The 15,249-nt window shown below is 48.3% G+C and overlaps 2 protein-coding genes across 2 annotated transcripts; both read right to left on the bottom strand.

Annotated features, from left to right (window-relative positions):
- Positions 1-443: 443 nt before the first annotated feature.
- Positions 444-9,240, bottom strand: LOC140259905 (E3 ubiquitin/ISG15 ligase TRIM25-like). Its single transcript, XM_072351653.1, has 9 exons — positions 8,588-9,240; positions 7,600-7,695; positions 7,018-7,251; positions 6,376-6,532; positions 5,865-5,948; positions 5,363-5,428; positions 5,043-5,069; positions 4,674-4,784; positions 444-4,006 (listed from the first exon to the last, which is right to left on the bottom strand). The coding sequence occupies exons 1-9, from the start codon at positions 9,197-9,199 to the stop codon at positions 3,474-3,476; spliced, it is 1,920 nt and encodes a 639-aa protein (XP_072207754.1). The 5' UTR covers positions 9,200-9,240; the 3' UTR covers positions 444-3,473.
- Positions 9,241-10,044: 804 nt separating this feature from the next.
- COIL (coilin) lies at positions 10,045-15,245 on the bottom strand. Its single transcript, XM_072351663.1, has 7 exons — positions 14,990-15,245; positions 13,772-14,891; positions 12,886-12,972; positions 12,509-12,556; positions 11,838-11,913; positions 10,932-11,020; positions 10,045-10,523 (listed from the first exon to the last, which is right to left on the bottom strand). The coding sequence occupies exons 1-7, from the start codon at positions 15,238-15,240 to the stop codon at positions 10,434-10,436; spliced, it is 1,761 nt and encodes a 586-aa protein (XP_072207764.1). The 5' UTR covers positions 15,241-15,245; the 3' UTR covers positions 10,045-10,433.
- Between the last annotated feature and the right edge of the window lie 4 nt (positions 15,246-15,249).

Here is a 15,249-nt window from a genome sequence, read left to right on the forward strand (position 1 = left end):
GGGCCGTGGGGCTGTGTGAGGTGGGGTTGAGCCCCGGGGTCACTGTGTGCTGTGAGCTGTGTGCTGCCTCAGGGCTGCAGCCAGCACAGCTTCCCACAGTGAGGCGGTTCTCCTCATTGTTGCCTCCGTCTTTTGTCCAGTGCTGCCACTACACGGTTGATTTTCATAAGAGGTCTGACTAACATTAACTGCTCCGAGGGCGGTGGGATGGCAGAGGGCTGAGTGAAAAGCTCAGCTGGCTTTCATTAGAAACATACTCAATTCCCACAGTTGCATGCACTGGACAGAATGCACATCCTGCCTGTTTTGTTCTCTCCCTGCTTTGGTGCCAGTGGCCCAGTCAGGCAGTAAGAGACCAGCCGTCTGAACATGGCAGTATCTTTATTGCTGCTTTCTGTGCTGCTTGCTTCAGGTCTGAGCATGGAGGAAAACCCTTCGAGTTTGGGTTTACAATGAATAATTTTATTAATTTTTTTTTAATTGAAAAACAAACCAACAGTTCAGCGAGATGATTGAAACGATCAGCGACATCTGAAAGATGGCAGGAAAACAGGTGGCACAAAATCAGCATCTGACAAGCACACCGAGCTGAAATGCTGCGTCACGGAGCATCTCCCATACACACTGTAGCACGTGGCTGGTAGCAGTGCAGCGGGCACATGGGACACACACAAGCATTCGCTTTCCTAACTGTAGTATATTACTGCTGTGTTTCACTGAGGAAAAATTAATACAAACTAAGGCGTGTGGTGGGTAAGGATCTCACCAGTTACTCTCACTTGTACATCAATATGTAAATCAGTATGTATAATCGTTATGCAAATCATACTCATGTCTTTATTAACACCAGGATTCGTTTTCTTTCTAGACTGATTAAGTCAAGTTCTTAGAGAAATATAACTGAAATCCATGCTTATTATCTATGTTTGATTTAAAACCATTGTAGCTGATAGTGTTACTGGCTGAGTAAAACCCATCTATAGCTTTTCTGAGCCATTACTTATCATGCTAATGATAAGTAACTAATATTTTACTCTAACATTATGTCAGCCCTGATGTTCTGATAAATCCAGAGATATCTGAAATACCAGCTGTCAGGAGTGTGGCAACTCAGCTGTCCATTTCTCCTGTTCCAAACTAACAGACCCTCATTCTACCATTCTGGTTTGTTTCTGGCACAAAAACAAAGCAAAAAACAAGAACTCCCTGTAGTACAGCTGCAGGCTTGTTTCAATGCTCATGGTAAACCAGAACGTGTCTTACATGGCATATACTGATATTGCATGTAAAGAATCCATCCTTGTCCATCATGGCAGAATAAGAGCTCTTCTGTCCTTAGCTTGAGTGTCACTGCATGCTATGGCTAAAGCAAGCCCAAAGACTTAGAGGTTAATTTTGACACCCTTTCGAGATCCAAGGAGCAAGAAGATAACAGAAGAGCTGGAGTTCCTCCTCTGCCCAAGCCCCTGGAATACCTTTTTTCCCCATAAAAAGGGGACAGGGTACTCCTTCAGCATCCCACTGGGTGAATCTGCAGCCCTGTGCCATGGCCAAGCAGCTCACTGGACAGGATTTCTCAGATGAAACTGCTCGTGTCCCCACAACTGGAGAGCTGGAAATGCAGGAAAAAGAGGCTGCACCCTTGGTTCCTAACAGGACCCATCCTACTTCCTCACCTTTCAAAGTGTTTCAGTGCAACTGTGCATTGGAAGGGCGCTACTCTTGAGATAGAACAACCATTCCAAAGACAGCAGTCACACTTTTTAGATCCAGCATCGATTCCTTATACCACCCTGGACAAAGGAATGGAAGTATCAGGACGATGCTGTCCTTTGCAAAGTACTATGAGCTTTCAAACCAAGTAACCAAAGACAACAAAGCCTAAATTCCTACAAGTTGCCCTTTAGAACTCTTTGACTAACAGGAGATGTAGTCAGAGGTTCTTTTGAGCATTCTGACAGTTCCCTTTCAAACTGTCAGCAGTAGCTTTGTGTTTTATTTCTCAGCACATACTAAAACCCACTGGAGTCCAAGAATTCTGTCCTATGACATATGTCATATGTCATACCCCATTGTTCTTCATGGGGTACTCCAGGAAATAGAGCTAGCACATAAGTCCAGAGGCATCACCAAGGTACAGGCTCAATAACTAAGAGATCCATATACCTTGATTGCCTACTGATTATTTAAAACTTGTAATTAAGAAAAGCTGAGGTACAGATTCCTCTGCACATGATGAGGACTTCTGGAAACATCCCACAATCCAACGAAGACCAGGAGAATTAAAGATCTGTTTCAGAGGAGATGGAAGTGTATTGTTCCCTCTTGTACTAATTCCCTGTGTGTTTCAAAAGACAGACCTCCCTGCCAGCAGGCTTCGCACAAAGAGGAAACAGCACTATGTACTGTGCTCCTCAAATCAGAGTCACAGTAACATAACCACCCCACAGGAAATCCAGTCCCTACCAACTAAGCAAATGAAAATATGCCTTCCAAGGAGGAAAAGCTTTACAACAGGAGACTGCTGTAAGTGAACAGCACATTTATGCTCCTGTGCAAACCAAAAATACACTCCCCGAACTCCTCAACACAAAAAATACTCCAAAGAGCCTTCACTGTGAGGATGTGAAGCACCCTCTGGGTCAGAACATGACACAGAATGCTTCGACCCACAGACTATTATTACAGATCCACACTGCTACACAAGATTTCTTCCCAAAGACTCCCTGTGATACATTCACTGTCACTTATTACCCTGTGATTCTGTCTTATCCATCAGCTCTAAAAGTCTCTACTGAGATTTGTTGCAGTGGCTTTTACAACTGAGTGTCACAAGACCTGAATTTACCTCTTTCAACAGTTCATTCTGCTCCGCCTCAGCAGCAAGTACACACTGAGAACACACATTGTAAATCCTGGCTGCAGATAACAGTCTGAATATAGAGAAAAGGTTAATGCAAGACTGAAACCAACCTCAAAGCCTGAAACATGTTTTCAGGGAATCTCTCCTATTTCCTTCTCAAGTGGTCATTGCTACCTGTGGAACTCAGGAGATCCTTTACAGCAACTGCAGAATCTACAGCAGCTCCTGAAGGCATTTGTCAGTGGGTTGTATCATAGCTTTGCTTTTGGAAGGACAGTGTAGTGTTTGCAGATCCTTTCTCTGTGGTTTATACTGTCACCACTTTACTAAATCACCGTCTAAAGGCGTTAGCAATGCAGGCCATAGAATCAGCCGATATCCTAAACTATGTAAGGGTCATTAATTGTCATGGGAAGAAAAAACAAGACAGAAAAACACCAAAACAAAACAAAACAAAAACAACCCATGATCTTTGACACTGCTTAGACTAAAACTAGTAAAAAATGGATTATGAATTGAACGTACATTTTACAGCTACAAAGATGAGTTGCTGCAAGAAGTGATTATCTGCATGTCAGTATCCAGGCAAACTACATGAAGGTACCAGACCTTATGGTTTCATTTGGCAGAGAGAGAGAACAGCGCCACTGGAAAACAACCAGAAGGCAGGGTACACAGCTTCAGTAAACTGGGCTTTGAACTTATAGATCAAGTTAAGCTTTTCTTCGACAGTCAAGAAAAGCACGAACCCTCCATCACAGTGGAGCAGCACACCGATCTTAGTAGCCTTTGTATTGGGTAAGCACTTTTCAACATCATTATGCCAGGCTGAAATTTTGGAGTTAAACCACTCGATACACCATGAACTGCTGTTCCTACCCAGGCGGCTGTCCGGCCCCTGCCGCTCCATGCTGCCATAGCAGATGCCAATGCCACAGAAGTTGTTCTGCTGCAGTTCCACTTCCCAGTAGTGGATGCCGCTCTTGAAGGACTGGAACCCCAGCACCTGGGGGCAGTCGGTGAAACGCTGAGGGTGGTGGTTATAATTCAGTAGGGTGTCTGAAACAGACATCTTGGTGTATCTCTCAGACAGAGCCACTCTGTTGTGAGCTGTGTTGAAATCCAGCATGATGACAGCGGCATCTACAAAGTCATGAATCAACAGAAGGTAATAAAGATCAATGCACTTTTGTTTATTCACTCCCATGTGGGCAGCAGATTTCTACATCTCTGCTCAGCTCTCCTCCACAGTGCAGGCAGTTCTGGCTGCAGTAGTAGCTGCTGGGATGACCTGCAGCTCTGTGTCACTGAGCAGGCAGGCAGCAGTGGGTAAGCATCCTTCCTTCCTACATCCCCACAGGTTTCCCTCAGCACCCAAACATACTCTAGCAGCAGAGGGAGACTGCTGATCTGGCAGTGAAAGGATATCACTGCCTCTAACGGCACACGTAGAGCCTACTTTTAATCCCAAAGAAAAATGCAGTGGGTCTCATTGCATTTCTGGACTTCCCCTAATTCAGTCATTTGGGAGAAACCAAAAGACGTTACTGACAAAACTTCATTTACCCTCTGAGAAATACCAGGATACTGAAGATTAATTTGATTCACCTGGCAAAAGAATCACTTAAAATAAGCTAAACTTCCCATCTCCTTGTGCTTCAAAACTTGTAACAACCATTTGATAACCTACTAAAGGTCTTCTACCTAACCAAACCCTTCACAAGTCTTTTTGTCGGGTGACCACAAAACTCACATGGCAATAAGCAATAAGAAAGCTCATCTTTAAATAGTGTAATGCTTTGTATCTTACACTGCAAAAGCTCCGCTCTGGGTCTTTTCAGGAAGCTGTTTATAAGTTCTTTCACTCTAGCAGCAGTTGCAGCATTTGATGCTCCCGTGCCTGATGCTCCCACGTTTGGTGCTGTGTTGACAGAAGAAAAGAGAATTTGTCCAGTTGGGAAGAAACTCCACATCCTTAACAGAACCAGCAAGGTTCAGGCTGGAGTTATCTGATCTAGCAGTGTACTGCAAGGAGGGCTAATTCCAATATCAGCTCAGGTTGCTCACTGTCTTGTCAAGTTTTATACTCCTTTTATAATATACCACCATTAGCAATCATCTGCTTACCATTTTAAGAGCAGCCAATGAAAATCAGAGTGTCTTGAAGGTCTGAACTTACCGGGTTTAACGGGATTCTTTTTGTCCTCTGGAAAAAAAAAGAAGTTAACTGTTAGTCTGCTCTCTGCCAACTGTAACGTCATCATCTTCATGGAACTGCAGCAGGAGATAAAGCTGACAGCCAAGCACATTGAAGCCACCCATACCAGAATGCTACACAGGAAACACAGCCTACTACTTGCCTCCTATTTCAGAGGGTCATCAACCCAGAAGGAGCTTAACCTCTACTCTAGGCTGGAACACATCAGGGGAAGTGGCAGCCTTAAAGTGTAAGCAATCTGCTCATCAAGATGTTTGAGACCGCCTCTAATCGCTACTTACGGGTATCTGTCTCCTCCGGCACAGGGATTTTAGGGGAGTGAGAGATCTTCTCTTTGTGAGTACGCACTTTGAGGAGGAAAAAAACAGAACACGATTAGCTCATAAGCAGAATTCATTTCATAAAAGTCCATGGAAGAAGCAAGCAAGATGTTCAGCACAATTCAAAAAAGGAATATTCCAATGCATAGCAAGGCAGAAGAGCAATGGGGTATTGCAGGAACCAGAGGGTGAGGAGGCTCGGCTTCACTTTGCCATCCACACTGACACTACTACAAGCACACACGCATGCTGAAGGTAATGCAGCACTGAATCTGTGCAGATTGCAGCTCACTCAGTATCCATCACTGAACAGCACAAAACACCCTGCCCTTCCCACGCCCAAGTGCTCATTACACATAATTGCTGAATCGCCACCCGAGCAGAAAGCTCTGGGGTATCTGCTTGAACTCTTCTTTAATAGTAAAGCCATGGTTAGGAGAGGGTGATGTTCTTCAATACTCACAGTCTGCAGCAAGCTTTTTTTTAACAACGGGTTTGTTTGTGGAAGGCACTGAAGGGGGCTTCGTTCTCACAGCTGGTGGTTTTGCTGCAAAAGCAATATGTCACATCATGGTCTGTATTGCCAAGAAGAGTAACACACAAACAATCTTCTTTTTCAGGTGTGTGATTAGAACTGAAGTGACACTTGGCAGAAATGGACACGCACAGCAGTTACCCGTGCCCCAATCCAGGAGATACTTCTGCTTAACTCGGTAAGTAGGGCCTCAATACTCATAACTTAGCCAAGTACAGATAAAAGTAAAGAGACACCAGCACATTCTGTTTGCATATAGTGCAGCCCAGACTACACGTTTTTGTTTGCAAGTGGAGGACCATGAAAGTTGGAAGACACAAAGTGCATCGATCGGCTCTATTTGCTGCACTAGTTTTTATGTTTGGATCAGAGGGGAAATCTCTCTCATTTAAACTCAAAGCTGAGGCATAAAACACCAGTTCCCACAGTGATACAATACCATCCATTCTTTTATCCATAGACGTATTCACTGCAAGTTTGACAACGTCTTTAAGGTTAATGGCAGACTGATAAACAGCGTGTATCATGTTGTGGTCCATTTCAATTACTGGGACAAAGGCCTCTTTTATTGATGTTCGTTGCAGCGCTGCTGCTCTCTGAAATGAGAAACGGAAAATCTCATGCAGACCATCTTGTGTGAGAAATACAAGCAGGTGACTTTCAATGGGCTGGGTTCTGTGCATTTATCTCAAATGCAAAAGAGCACAGGTGACAATCAGGCAAAGCCGTAGCAAAATTTCAGCAGCAGCTCAGCAGCCCATAAGCGTTACTTCCTGGTACCTGAAGCAATAAGAAAGCTCTGCCTCAGCACAGAGATGGAACTCCTCCTCACGGAGATGATTTCTCTCCCTCTGTGGCCTTTCTGCACACAGCAGAAATAGTGGCTGAACTGGGGAGAGGTGGAATCGCAGACAGCACTTGGTTCCAGTGCGCTTTCACTCGTGTTTGTGTACTTATCAGTACATCTTGTTATAGGAGGTTCTTGCATGTGACTGCTTTATCATTTGACTAAAGGCAGTTCTTTGTGATTCTGTATTCTAAAACCCCGAAGAATCAGATTTGTACCTAAAGGACACGTTACCTTTAAAAAGAGAACGTCATCACCTTCGGTCAGTGCCATCTCGATCTGGTCTCTCAGAGACTGAATTTCATTCTTCTTATTTCCCAGAACTTTATATACGTAATCAAACTTATTGCAAACTTTTTTTTCTTCTTCCATAACTACTTTTAGGGCCTGGTTTTCTTTTTCTTCAATTAAAGCTTTAATTTCCAAAAACTCAGCTCTCAGCAGATCCCGCTTTCTGGCAGCTGTTTCCTGGAGCAGAAACAAACAGGCAGAAACTGGCTTCAAACCAAGTTAGAGGGAAAGAGCTGCAACATTACAAAACCATGACAGATGCACACTTTGTGCTGCAGTGGGAATGGATGGGTTCATCCCAGTTACTGCCCAGGTAACTCCCATATGAGTGCAAACCACCCCTGTAAGAGGTTGTGTTGGTTCCCATCCTTCAGGGAGCTGCCTGGCTCTGCCAAAACGGCTCTTTTCTGATCCTTCTCAGTGAGATTTCTTCCTGACAAGGCAGTTTCAGTACAAGTACTGCCACAGGAGTACAAACAACATTCAGGAGCCAGCACACACCAAGCAAACAGTGTTGTCACTTACAGCAGCTTGACTTTGGATTGTTTTCACGGAGTTCATGGCCTGCACAGATCTTTCACTCTGACTGTGCAGCTCTGCCAGCTTCTTCTTCAGTGCAGCCTGCAAGAGAGGAGATCAGAGAGCAGTTTAGAAGAGGCGTTGCCATGCTGTCAGTCGGGTCGTGGTTACTGGAGTAAGAATCACAGTTGAGAGTTGTAGATAACCAGTGTAAGCATTTAGTACCACCCGTTTAAAACCCATTGCTCCTTTAGCAGTGCTGTCCTGCACACATGCAGTTTGTGGGGCCCAGCACCCCCACAGCCGCACCTTTTCCAAAAGCAAGATGGGCGTCCTTGAGTCACTCTGCTGATAAGGAGAACGCTTTCATCAGTGGAGCAGCTCCCAGCGCTGCAAACTGGGTAGATAGTGCTGTTCACCCCGCGTTTTAACAAGAGTATTTTTGTTCTCAGATGTGATTGGATCACATCTGAGAAATGCTGCTAAGCGAAGTCAGAGAGGCTGTCTTCAGTTAAGCTCCGTATTTTGGCACTGAGCAGATGGGAGTTCAGCCGTCTGCACTTCCCAGATGTGCTGTAACCAACTGCCGGCTGATTGTCAGCTGTGCTATGAAGTGCAGTGGCCAGGTTTCCTTCCCTGCTGCCCCACGCAGAGAGCCGGGGATGGGCACTATGCCACGGCCCTGCAGGACAGCAGCCTGGCCAAGCAGTGCTGGGGCCTCGGAGGCACAGAGCCAGGATTGCCCTCAGCACTGCTCTGTGCTCAGCACTGCTCTGTGCTCAGCACTGCTTTGTGCTCAGCACTGCTTTGTGCTGGGGCAGGACAGCCTTAGGGAGAAGGAAAACAGATGCAAGGCTCTGGAGATGTACTCAGGCATGTGCGGGAGGTCTGGCTCCTAGCACTGCCACCCATGGCCCTGCACACAACGGGCAGTTCTGCCATCACCCCAGGGAGTGTCCGCAGGGAGCTCTGCTCCGGGCTGCCCCGTTCTCACCTCGGTTTTGTCTTTGGCCTCCTGCAATGGGCTGGCATGGCACAGCTTGTGGCTCAGCAGGCAGAGCGAGCAGATGCAGCGGCTGTGCTGGTTGCAGAAGAACTCGAAGAGCTTGTTGTGCTGCGGGCACTTCCTCTGCTGCAGGTCCCGCACGGGCGGGCACAGCTGATGGTCGCGGAAGGCCGGGCTGTCGTAGTGCGGCCGGAGGTGCTCGGGGCAGAAGGAGGCCATGCAGGTGAGGCAGGTCTGCGTGGCGGCCGCCTGCAGGCAGCTGTCGCAGTAGATGGGGGCCGCCGCCTCCCGCTCTTCCTCCTCGCGCTCATCGTCCTCCTTCCCTTCCCCGGTCCCGCAGCCGTGCAGCTGCTCCACCACCCGGCACAGCACCGTGTTCTTGCGGAGCTGCGGGCGGTCCGGGAAGGTGGTGCGGCACTGCGGGCAGCTGAAGTCCCGCACCTGGTCGGCCCAGGTTTGCTCCAGGCAGGAGTTGCAGAAGTTGTGCCCGCAGGGCACCGTCACGGGGACGCTGAAGATGCCGAGGCAGATGGAGCACGTCAGCTCCTCCTCCAGCCCCAACAGGTTCGGCTCCGACTGAGCTCTCTTCATCGCCGCCATTATCCCGCTGCTGTCTCCCAGCCCCGAAGAATCGAAACTCGGGCTGCGGCTTTCCGGAAAATTGCGTCCCATTTCCCCGCCTCGAGGGGGGCGCGGCGGGTCCGCCCCGGGTTGCGCCCAGCGGCAGCGGCGGCCGGGACGGGGCGAGACGGGCGGGCACACGGGGAAGCAGCGGGGCTGCGGTGCCCCGGGGAGGTGCGATCCGCGCGGCGCTGCTGCGGACGGTGCCGGCGAAGTACGTGTTTGTTGCTGTAGCTGCTGCGTGCGGGCAGAAACCACCCCAGGGCAGAAACCACCCCAGGAGTTTCCTCTTGTTTTGGTTTTTGGGGGGCTTTGCTTTTTCCTCAAGCCCATAAAGCGAGTCGGGAGCAAAGCACGGGCTCTGGGTCGGCTGAGCAGGGAGCTCGAAAGGCAGCGGCCACAGCCGGTCCATCCCCTCTGCCAGGAGTTTCGCTCGGGAGAAGCGGGGCGGTCCGCTTTCCTCGGAGCTGGAATGTGCGGCTTCTCAGGTGTTTGTAGTAGCCAGGTGCGGATTTCTTGCTTTGTTCTGAGCAAAAGCGGCACTGACGCTTCAGCACTGAAAGGGCAAAAGGGTTCGGCTGCAAAGGTTTTCGGAGCACACTCGGCTCAACGCGCCGGGACACCATTTTGTCTGGGTTCGTTTGTACCGTGCTGGTTCTAGGCAGAGTTCTGTCACCAACACTGTTTATCCTCCTCTCTAAATCACAGCAGCATAAAACCCTTAAGCTTTTCTTCATGTTTTCAGGTGAACCCTGTATAGAACTGTAAGGTCTGGGTATTTGTGTCATGCTCTGCAGTAAAGGAAGAACCACGGACGTCAATACATTTTTCTTTCAATGCTGGTTTTTAATGGTCCTTACAGCAAGCTCTGTACAGCAGTTACACTGCTCTAGACAAAACGGGACATAGCAGCAGAGCTACCAACACAGCACGAGGTCTTTTATATTTTCTATCAAACCATTCCAGTTTTGCAGCTCACAGAAGTAGAATATAAAAACTAAGATTCTATTAAAAAACATAAAAAAATCAAACCTATGCTACATCTATAACAAACAAAGCATTCTCGTATCAACACAAAACCATCTCCTAAGAAAACAGTGTTTATTTTAAAACCATTTATGGAAAATAACCAGCAGCACATTTGCTGCCCTCGGAACTGGAAGGCAGCATCTCATGAAACGAGTCCACACGAGGATTTACTCGTGTTCACATCTCAGACTGCTCCGTTTTCAGTGCCCGACCCGTTCATTGGAGGCTCAACGATCAATCTGGGCTCAATCAGCGAATCCCAACTTTCAGTTATCTGGAAGCAAAATACAACATTAGCACGTACAGGCAGGTGCAATTTCTTCTGCATCACACTCTGTTTGGACGTGAACAGCAGCACTACAGAGCAAAGGTCACAGATCATTGCTCCAATTCAGTGATCATCATCAGCCTTAACCTGCTGATGTGCAGGTAGGAAAACCAGAACCTCATGGAGGTTCGTGGAGCTAAAAAGTTACACAAAGTGGTGACTTTCTGAGTCTAATTAACTGAAATAATACGCAAGGTTTATTGTCTTGTGATAATTCCCATTCTTGTTAGAAAGGATTATTTTTGCTTTCATTTACTTGAATGAAACGCTCCATTATAAAAGGACAGCACTGTAAAGCAGGGAATCGTGTCAGCAAAACCACGCGGCGGCCTTCAGAACAAGGCAGGCACGTACCTTTGTGTCCTGAGGCACAGCGTACTCTATCAGCTCGGCCCCATCTGCAGACTGGTAAACCAGATCAAACTTCCCTGGCTCTTTAGCAACTTTTTAAAACACAGCAAAAAAAGCCACTTAGTTAACTGTAAACAGAAAGCAAAAGGTTTACACTTTTACCGTATTTATAGAGCTGGGCAAGCACAGTTGGATGTGTGGGGTTCTTTGTTTGTTTGGTAGGATGTGGTTTTTTTGTTAAAGGCAGTCAGCGCAGCTATAGGAATAACGTCACTCTGCACTTAGCCTTTATCACAGCACAATAAGGGCACCTCACGTTATCAGCCTGTGTGGGATGAGCTCCCTCAGCATCTTCTGAATTGCAAGCTCTGACATCTGCTCAGAACTGAATTGTACACACCAAAAGTAAGGTGGTTATCTACTAAAGCCACGTGTCTGAGAAGGTTCATCAAAATACACTGCCTAAATTTGAGAAAATGCTCCACCGATGACTCATTCCCACCAATATCAAGGTCAGGAGCCGCACACAGCATTGCTGCCAGGTCACTGCATGGGCTCCTTCCACACTCAGTGCAGACAGCAGCTTCATGGCCTCACAAACAAACAGCAATGGGACCTAACATGTTCTCTGTAATTAATGCAACCAAATTAATTTGTCAGGAAATGGCACAGCGATGAGGATGAGAATGGCTGGAAAAATCTCATTTTGCAACCCTATACGAGCAACTTAAAGATTAGCAAGCATCAAAACTGCCCGATTTAAACAGACTTCTGAGGGAAAGAGTGAGGAGGGAAGAGGAAGCTTAAGAAAGAAGCAGAGGATGCACTCCCCAGACTGGCAGCACGCCTCACTCTGGCTGCTCCCCAAGTGATGCACAGAACAAGCATGCAGTGTCACAGGGTACGTACTTCGGCTTGCTGATGAGGAAAGGATCTCAAGCTCAATCTGTTTTTTATCAGCATTCCAACTGATTATTCTCCCCTCCTTCATAAGGGAACAAGAAAAGAATCAGACAGGATATACTTCAGCACTGGATAACGATTCCACGTTACAACCAATCTGGTTACAATTACAGGAAGTGTTTGTCAATTTTTTCTCTCTATATATACAAAATCTGCAAGCCATTAAAATTAAGCAATCTGCACTTCCAGGCACAGATAAACTCATAATACTGTCACTGACCATGCAGTAGTTTAAATCACGGCCTGCCTAGAAGCCAAGTTACTTCAAGTAGGTGCCGAATTTTACTTACACCAGGATCAGGAATTTGTCTTGACTTTTAAGAGCAATGTACTCAAAATACAGCTCCAGTTTTCTCCTTGAAGACCTGTTTGTCATCTCTAAGACACCAACGATCATGAACACTCTACACTTTTTGTTTTGCTTTTCAGTTAACTGCTACACCTTTCACATGTTCAATTAGTTTCAGGTTTTAGAGTTTCCATTTTACTGCTGCACCAGGAACAGTCCGCAGAGTGGCATGAGATGGGAAGAACAATACTATCTAACCTCAAAATACAGAAGTCTACCCCACGTAATAGTTGTTTCAGGGAATTAAGGAGGGAAGCAAAAACAGCACCTTATAGGATGAAACTTCAGGGCTGTAGTTTTCATTTAGTTCCAAGCGCTGTTGAAAGAGAACACAAATTAATGACGGCTTCTCTTGATCCCCAGGCACAGCTCCTTCAGCAATGGGAAGCACAGCAACTAAGGCACCCAGCTCCCGGATCCCAGTGCCTATCGCAGCCTGCCAGGACTCACTGCTCAGGTCAGTCTGTGAAAGGAGATCATGGAGAAAGGTCCAGTCTCCTCAGCAGTAATTATTTCATTTTTCTTTGCTTCTTTTAAAAAAAATATCATTTTATTTTGAAGTGTACCTATTTGGATACAAACATTCCAGTGTTGTTTGGAAACAACACTGACCTATTGACCTTCAGTACTTCCAAAGATCTTTACCTTAAAGGCAATTCTTTCTCCCACTTGTGGCGGGGCAGCTAGAAGTGGTAGAACGCTGTAGTCTCTCTTGGGGACATCCACAGCATTCTGCAAAACAAACAGCTGCTGATGAATTCAGTCTGCAAAGAGCTCAGAACAACACAGCCTGGCACACGTGTGCTGGGTTACAAACAACTCCACAGAGATTGCTGAGTTTCCCAGAAAAGCACTCGGTGTAACCAAGTGTGTGAATCTCACCTGGGGGGAGGAAGAGGTTTTAAAGGTCTAGGCTATAGAATTCAGAGCAGTGCTCAGTGAGGGCGGTTGTGCCTTGGGGTGGGCATCTTTGGGGATGGAGGTGTGCTTTGGTATTATAATGAGTACATCATAAGCAGAGTTCACCCCCAGGACAGCATTTTGTCTAAAAACAACAGGCTGTCCGCCCAGGGTAGCACATTTGCAGCTTGGTACCACCAATTTCCATCCATCCCAGCACTGCAAGTGCAGCCACTAACAGCAGTCCTCCAGATGTTGCCAACACCACTACTGTGGCTGCCCAGGGAGCTGCTGTGGATCACAGAACCTGGCTGCAGTCTCCCAGTGCTCCACCTCCAGTGCCATCTGCTGGCATATCAGCATCTCAGCTGCACTCTGCAGCCCTATCAACAGTGCTGTGCCTTCATTTCCAAGTTGCCCACAGCAATTACTCCATCAATACCATCACTTATTGTTTCATGAATGCTTCTGCAGGACATATACTGCAAACATCAGATGTACTGTGTTCAGGTCTATCAGCCTTTACCCTACTTACTTACTTCAGCTTTTCCAAGTTACTTTCATGCTGTACTTAATTTGTACAGTTAAGGCTGTGAGAGAGAGCTGGTCAATGACTGCGTAAGTCGCTCACCTGGACAGGAACGGGAGTGTTTGTCACATCTTCGTGTAACTGCCTCTGTTTCTGGCCTTCACTGCTGTAGCTATAGAAGAAGCCCGTGCTTTCTCCTCTGCCCCGGCCCCTCGCCATCCCCCGGAACCCACGGCCCCTCGGTCCTCTCCAGAAGTTCCCCCTCCCACGCCCCAGCCCTGCAGCCGGCCCTTGGACTCCTGCTGGTGACTGTCTGGAGCCGTTCCTTGCTATGGAATTACTCAGTCCAGCGTTGGCTGCGGGTTTTTTAACGAGGAGTGTTTCTGAATCAGAACTGTCAGACTCAGAGTTGGAGCTCCTGCCTTTGGGAGCCCCAATGGCCCCAGTCTGTGCCGCTGCCGCGCTGATGGGCAGCGCCTGCCCTGCAGTACTGCCTTGTGCTGGTGCTGCTCCTTCATCCTCGGAACTTGAGTCAGAATCTGAACTGGAGGGCTGCGGTTTCTTAGCGTTTTTACTACCTGCAGCCTTACTGCCATGTTTAGCATTCGACGTTTGATTACAAGCAGCAGCAGTCAGAGCCGTTCGCACTTTGTCTCTGGGAAGCGCCGTCGCTGCGGGTCTGTGGGAGGATTGACTTTGCTTTACGTTCAATTCACTGCTGTCACTGTCAGACGACGTGCTGGAGGGCTCCGACGTTCCCACCCTCTGCTTTTGGGCCTCCGGTGTCCGAGTTTTGGAGGTCAGAGCGGCGCTGCCACCCACCCGCTTTGACACAGGGAGCGCTGCCTGCTGCCCGTCCTTCGCTTTGGCTGCCGGCCGCTCCTCCTCCCTCTGTGCCTTCTGGAGCTTCGGGGCTCTGTCAGCACTGCCCTTCTTCCCTTCGGAAGCCCTGGGAACCATCCCGCTGTTTTCTTCCCTTCTCTTTCTCTTCTTGGATTTCTTCCTCGTGTCGGAACCATCCCCGTTGCTGTCCTCTCTGCCGGACGAACACTCCGGGTTACGTTTATCCTTTAGTTTTTCCCTCTGACGTTTTTCTGCCCCGCTCCCGGACACCCCTCGCTCCTTCCGCCTCCGTTTGTGCCTTTTTTTATCACCTATCGGAGCACGGAACTCGCCGTCCGTCTCTTCGCAGCCCTCCGCCGCGATCTCCTCCAGCGTGACTCTGCGGAGACCCAAACAAACGCCGTTCAGCCGCGCTCAGCACCGCATCGCCATCACATCACACCGCATCGCACCGCCCCGCCCCCCGTCCCGCCGTACCGCAGCGCGTCGTTGTCCCGCACGAGGCGGGCGCTCTCGGTGGGCGGCAGCAGCGCTCCGTCCAAGAAGAGGCTGAGTCGGGCCCGGCGGCTGAAGCCGAAGCGGTGTCGGATGATGCTGAGCAGGTCGGTGACCAGCCGCGCCTGGCCGGGCTCCAGCAGCAGCCAGCACAGCGCGCAGCCCGGGCTGCCCGGCGGCGGGAAATCAAACTGCAGCCGCAGCCGCACCGGGGCGCCGCCGGCAGCCGCCATCTTGGGGGC

The sequence above is a fragment of the Excalfactoria chinensis genome, chromosome 17, assembly GCF_039878825.1.
Source record: "Excalfactoria chinensis isolate bCotChi1 chromosome 17, bCotChi1.hap2, whole genome shotgun sequence".
NCBI lineage: Eukaryota > Metazoa > Chordata > Aves > Galliformes > Phasianidae > Excalfactoria > Excalfactoria chinensis.

Coding starts and splice junctions, on each gene's coding strand:
- LOC140259905 (XM_072351653.1), bottom strand. CDS start 9,199: ATGGCGGCGATGAAGAGAGCTCAGTCGGAGCCGAACCTGTTGGGGCTG. Junction 6,533..7,017: donor ATGACGTTCTCTTTTTAAAG/GTAACGTGTCCT, acceptor TTCTCATTTCAG/AGAGCAGCAGCGCTGCAACG. Junction 5,070..5,362: donor GCCGGAGGAGACAGATACCC/GTAAGTAGCGAT, acceptor TTTTTTTTCCAG/AGGACAAAAAGAATCCCGTT.
- COIL (XM_072351663.1), bottom strand. CDS start 15,240: ATGGCGGCTGCCGGCGGCGCCCCGGTGCGGCTGCGGCTGCAGTTTGAT. Junction 14,892..14,989: donor CGGGACAACGACGCGCTGCG/GTACGGCGGGAC, acceptor GGGTCTCCGCAG/AGTCACGCTGGAGGAGATCG. Junction 11,914..12,508: donor CTGAAGTTTCATCCTATAAG/GTGCTGTTTTTG, acceptor TCCCTTATGAAG/GAGGGGAGAATAATCAGTTG.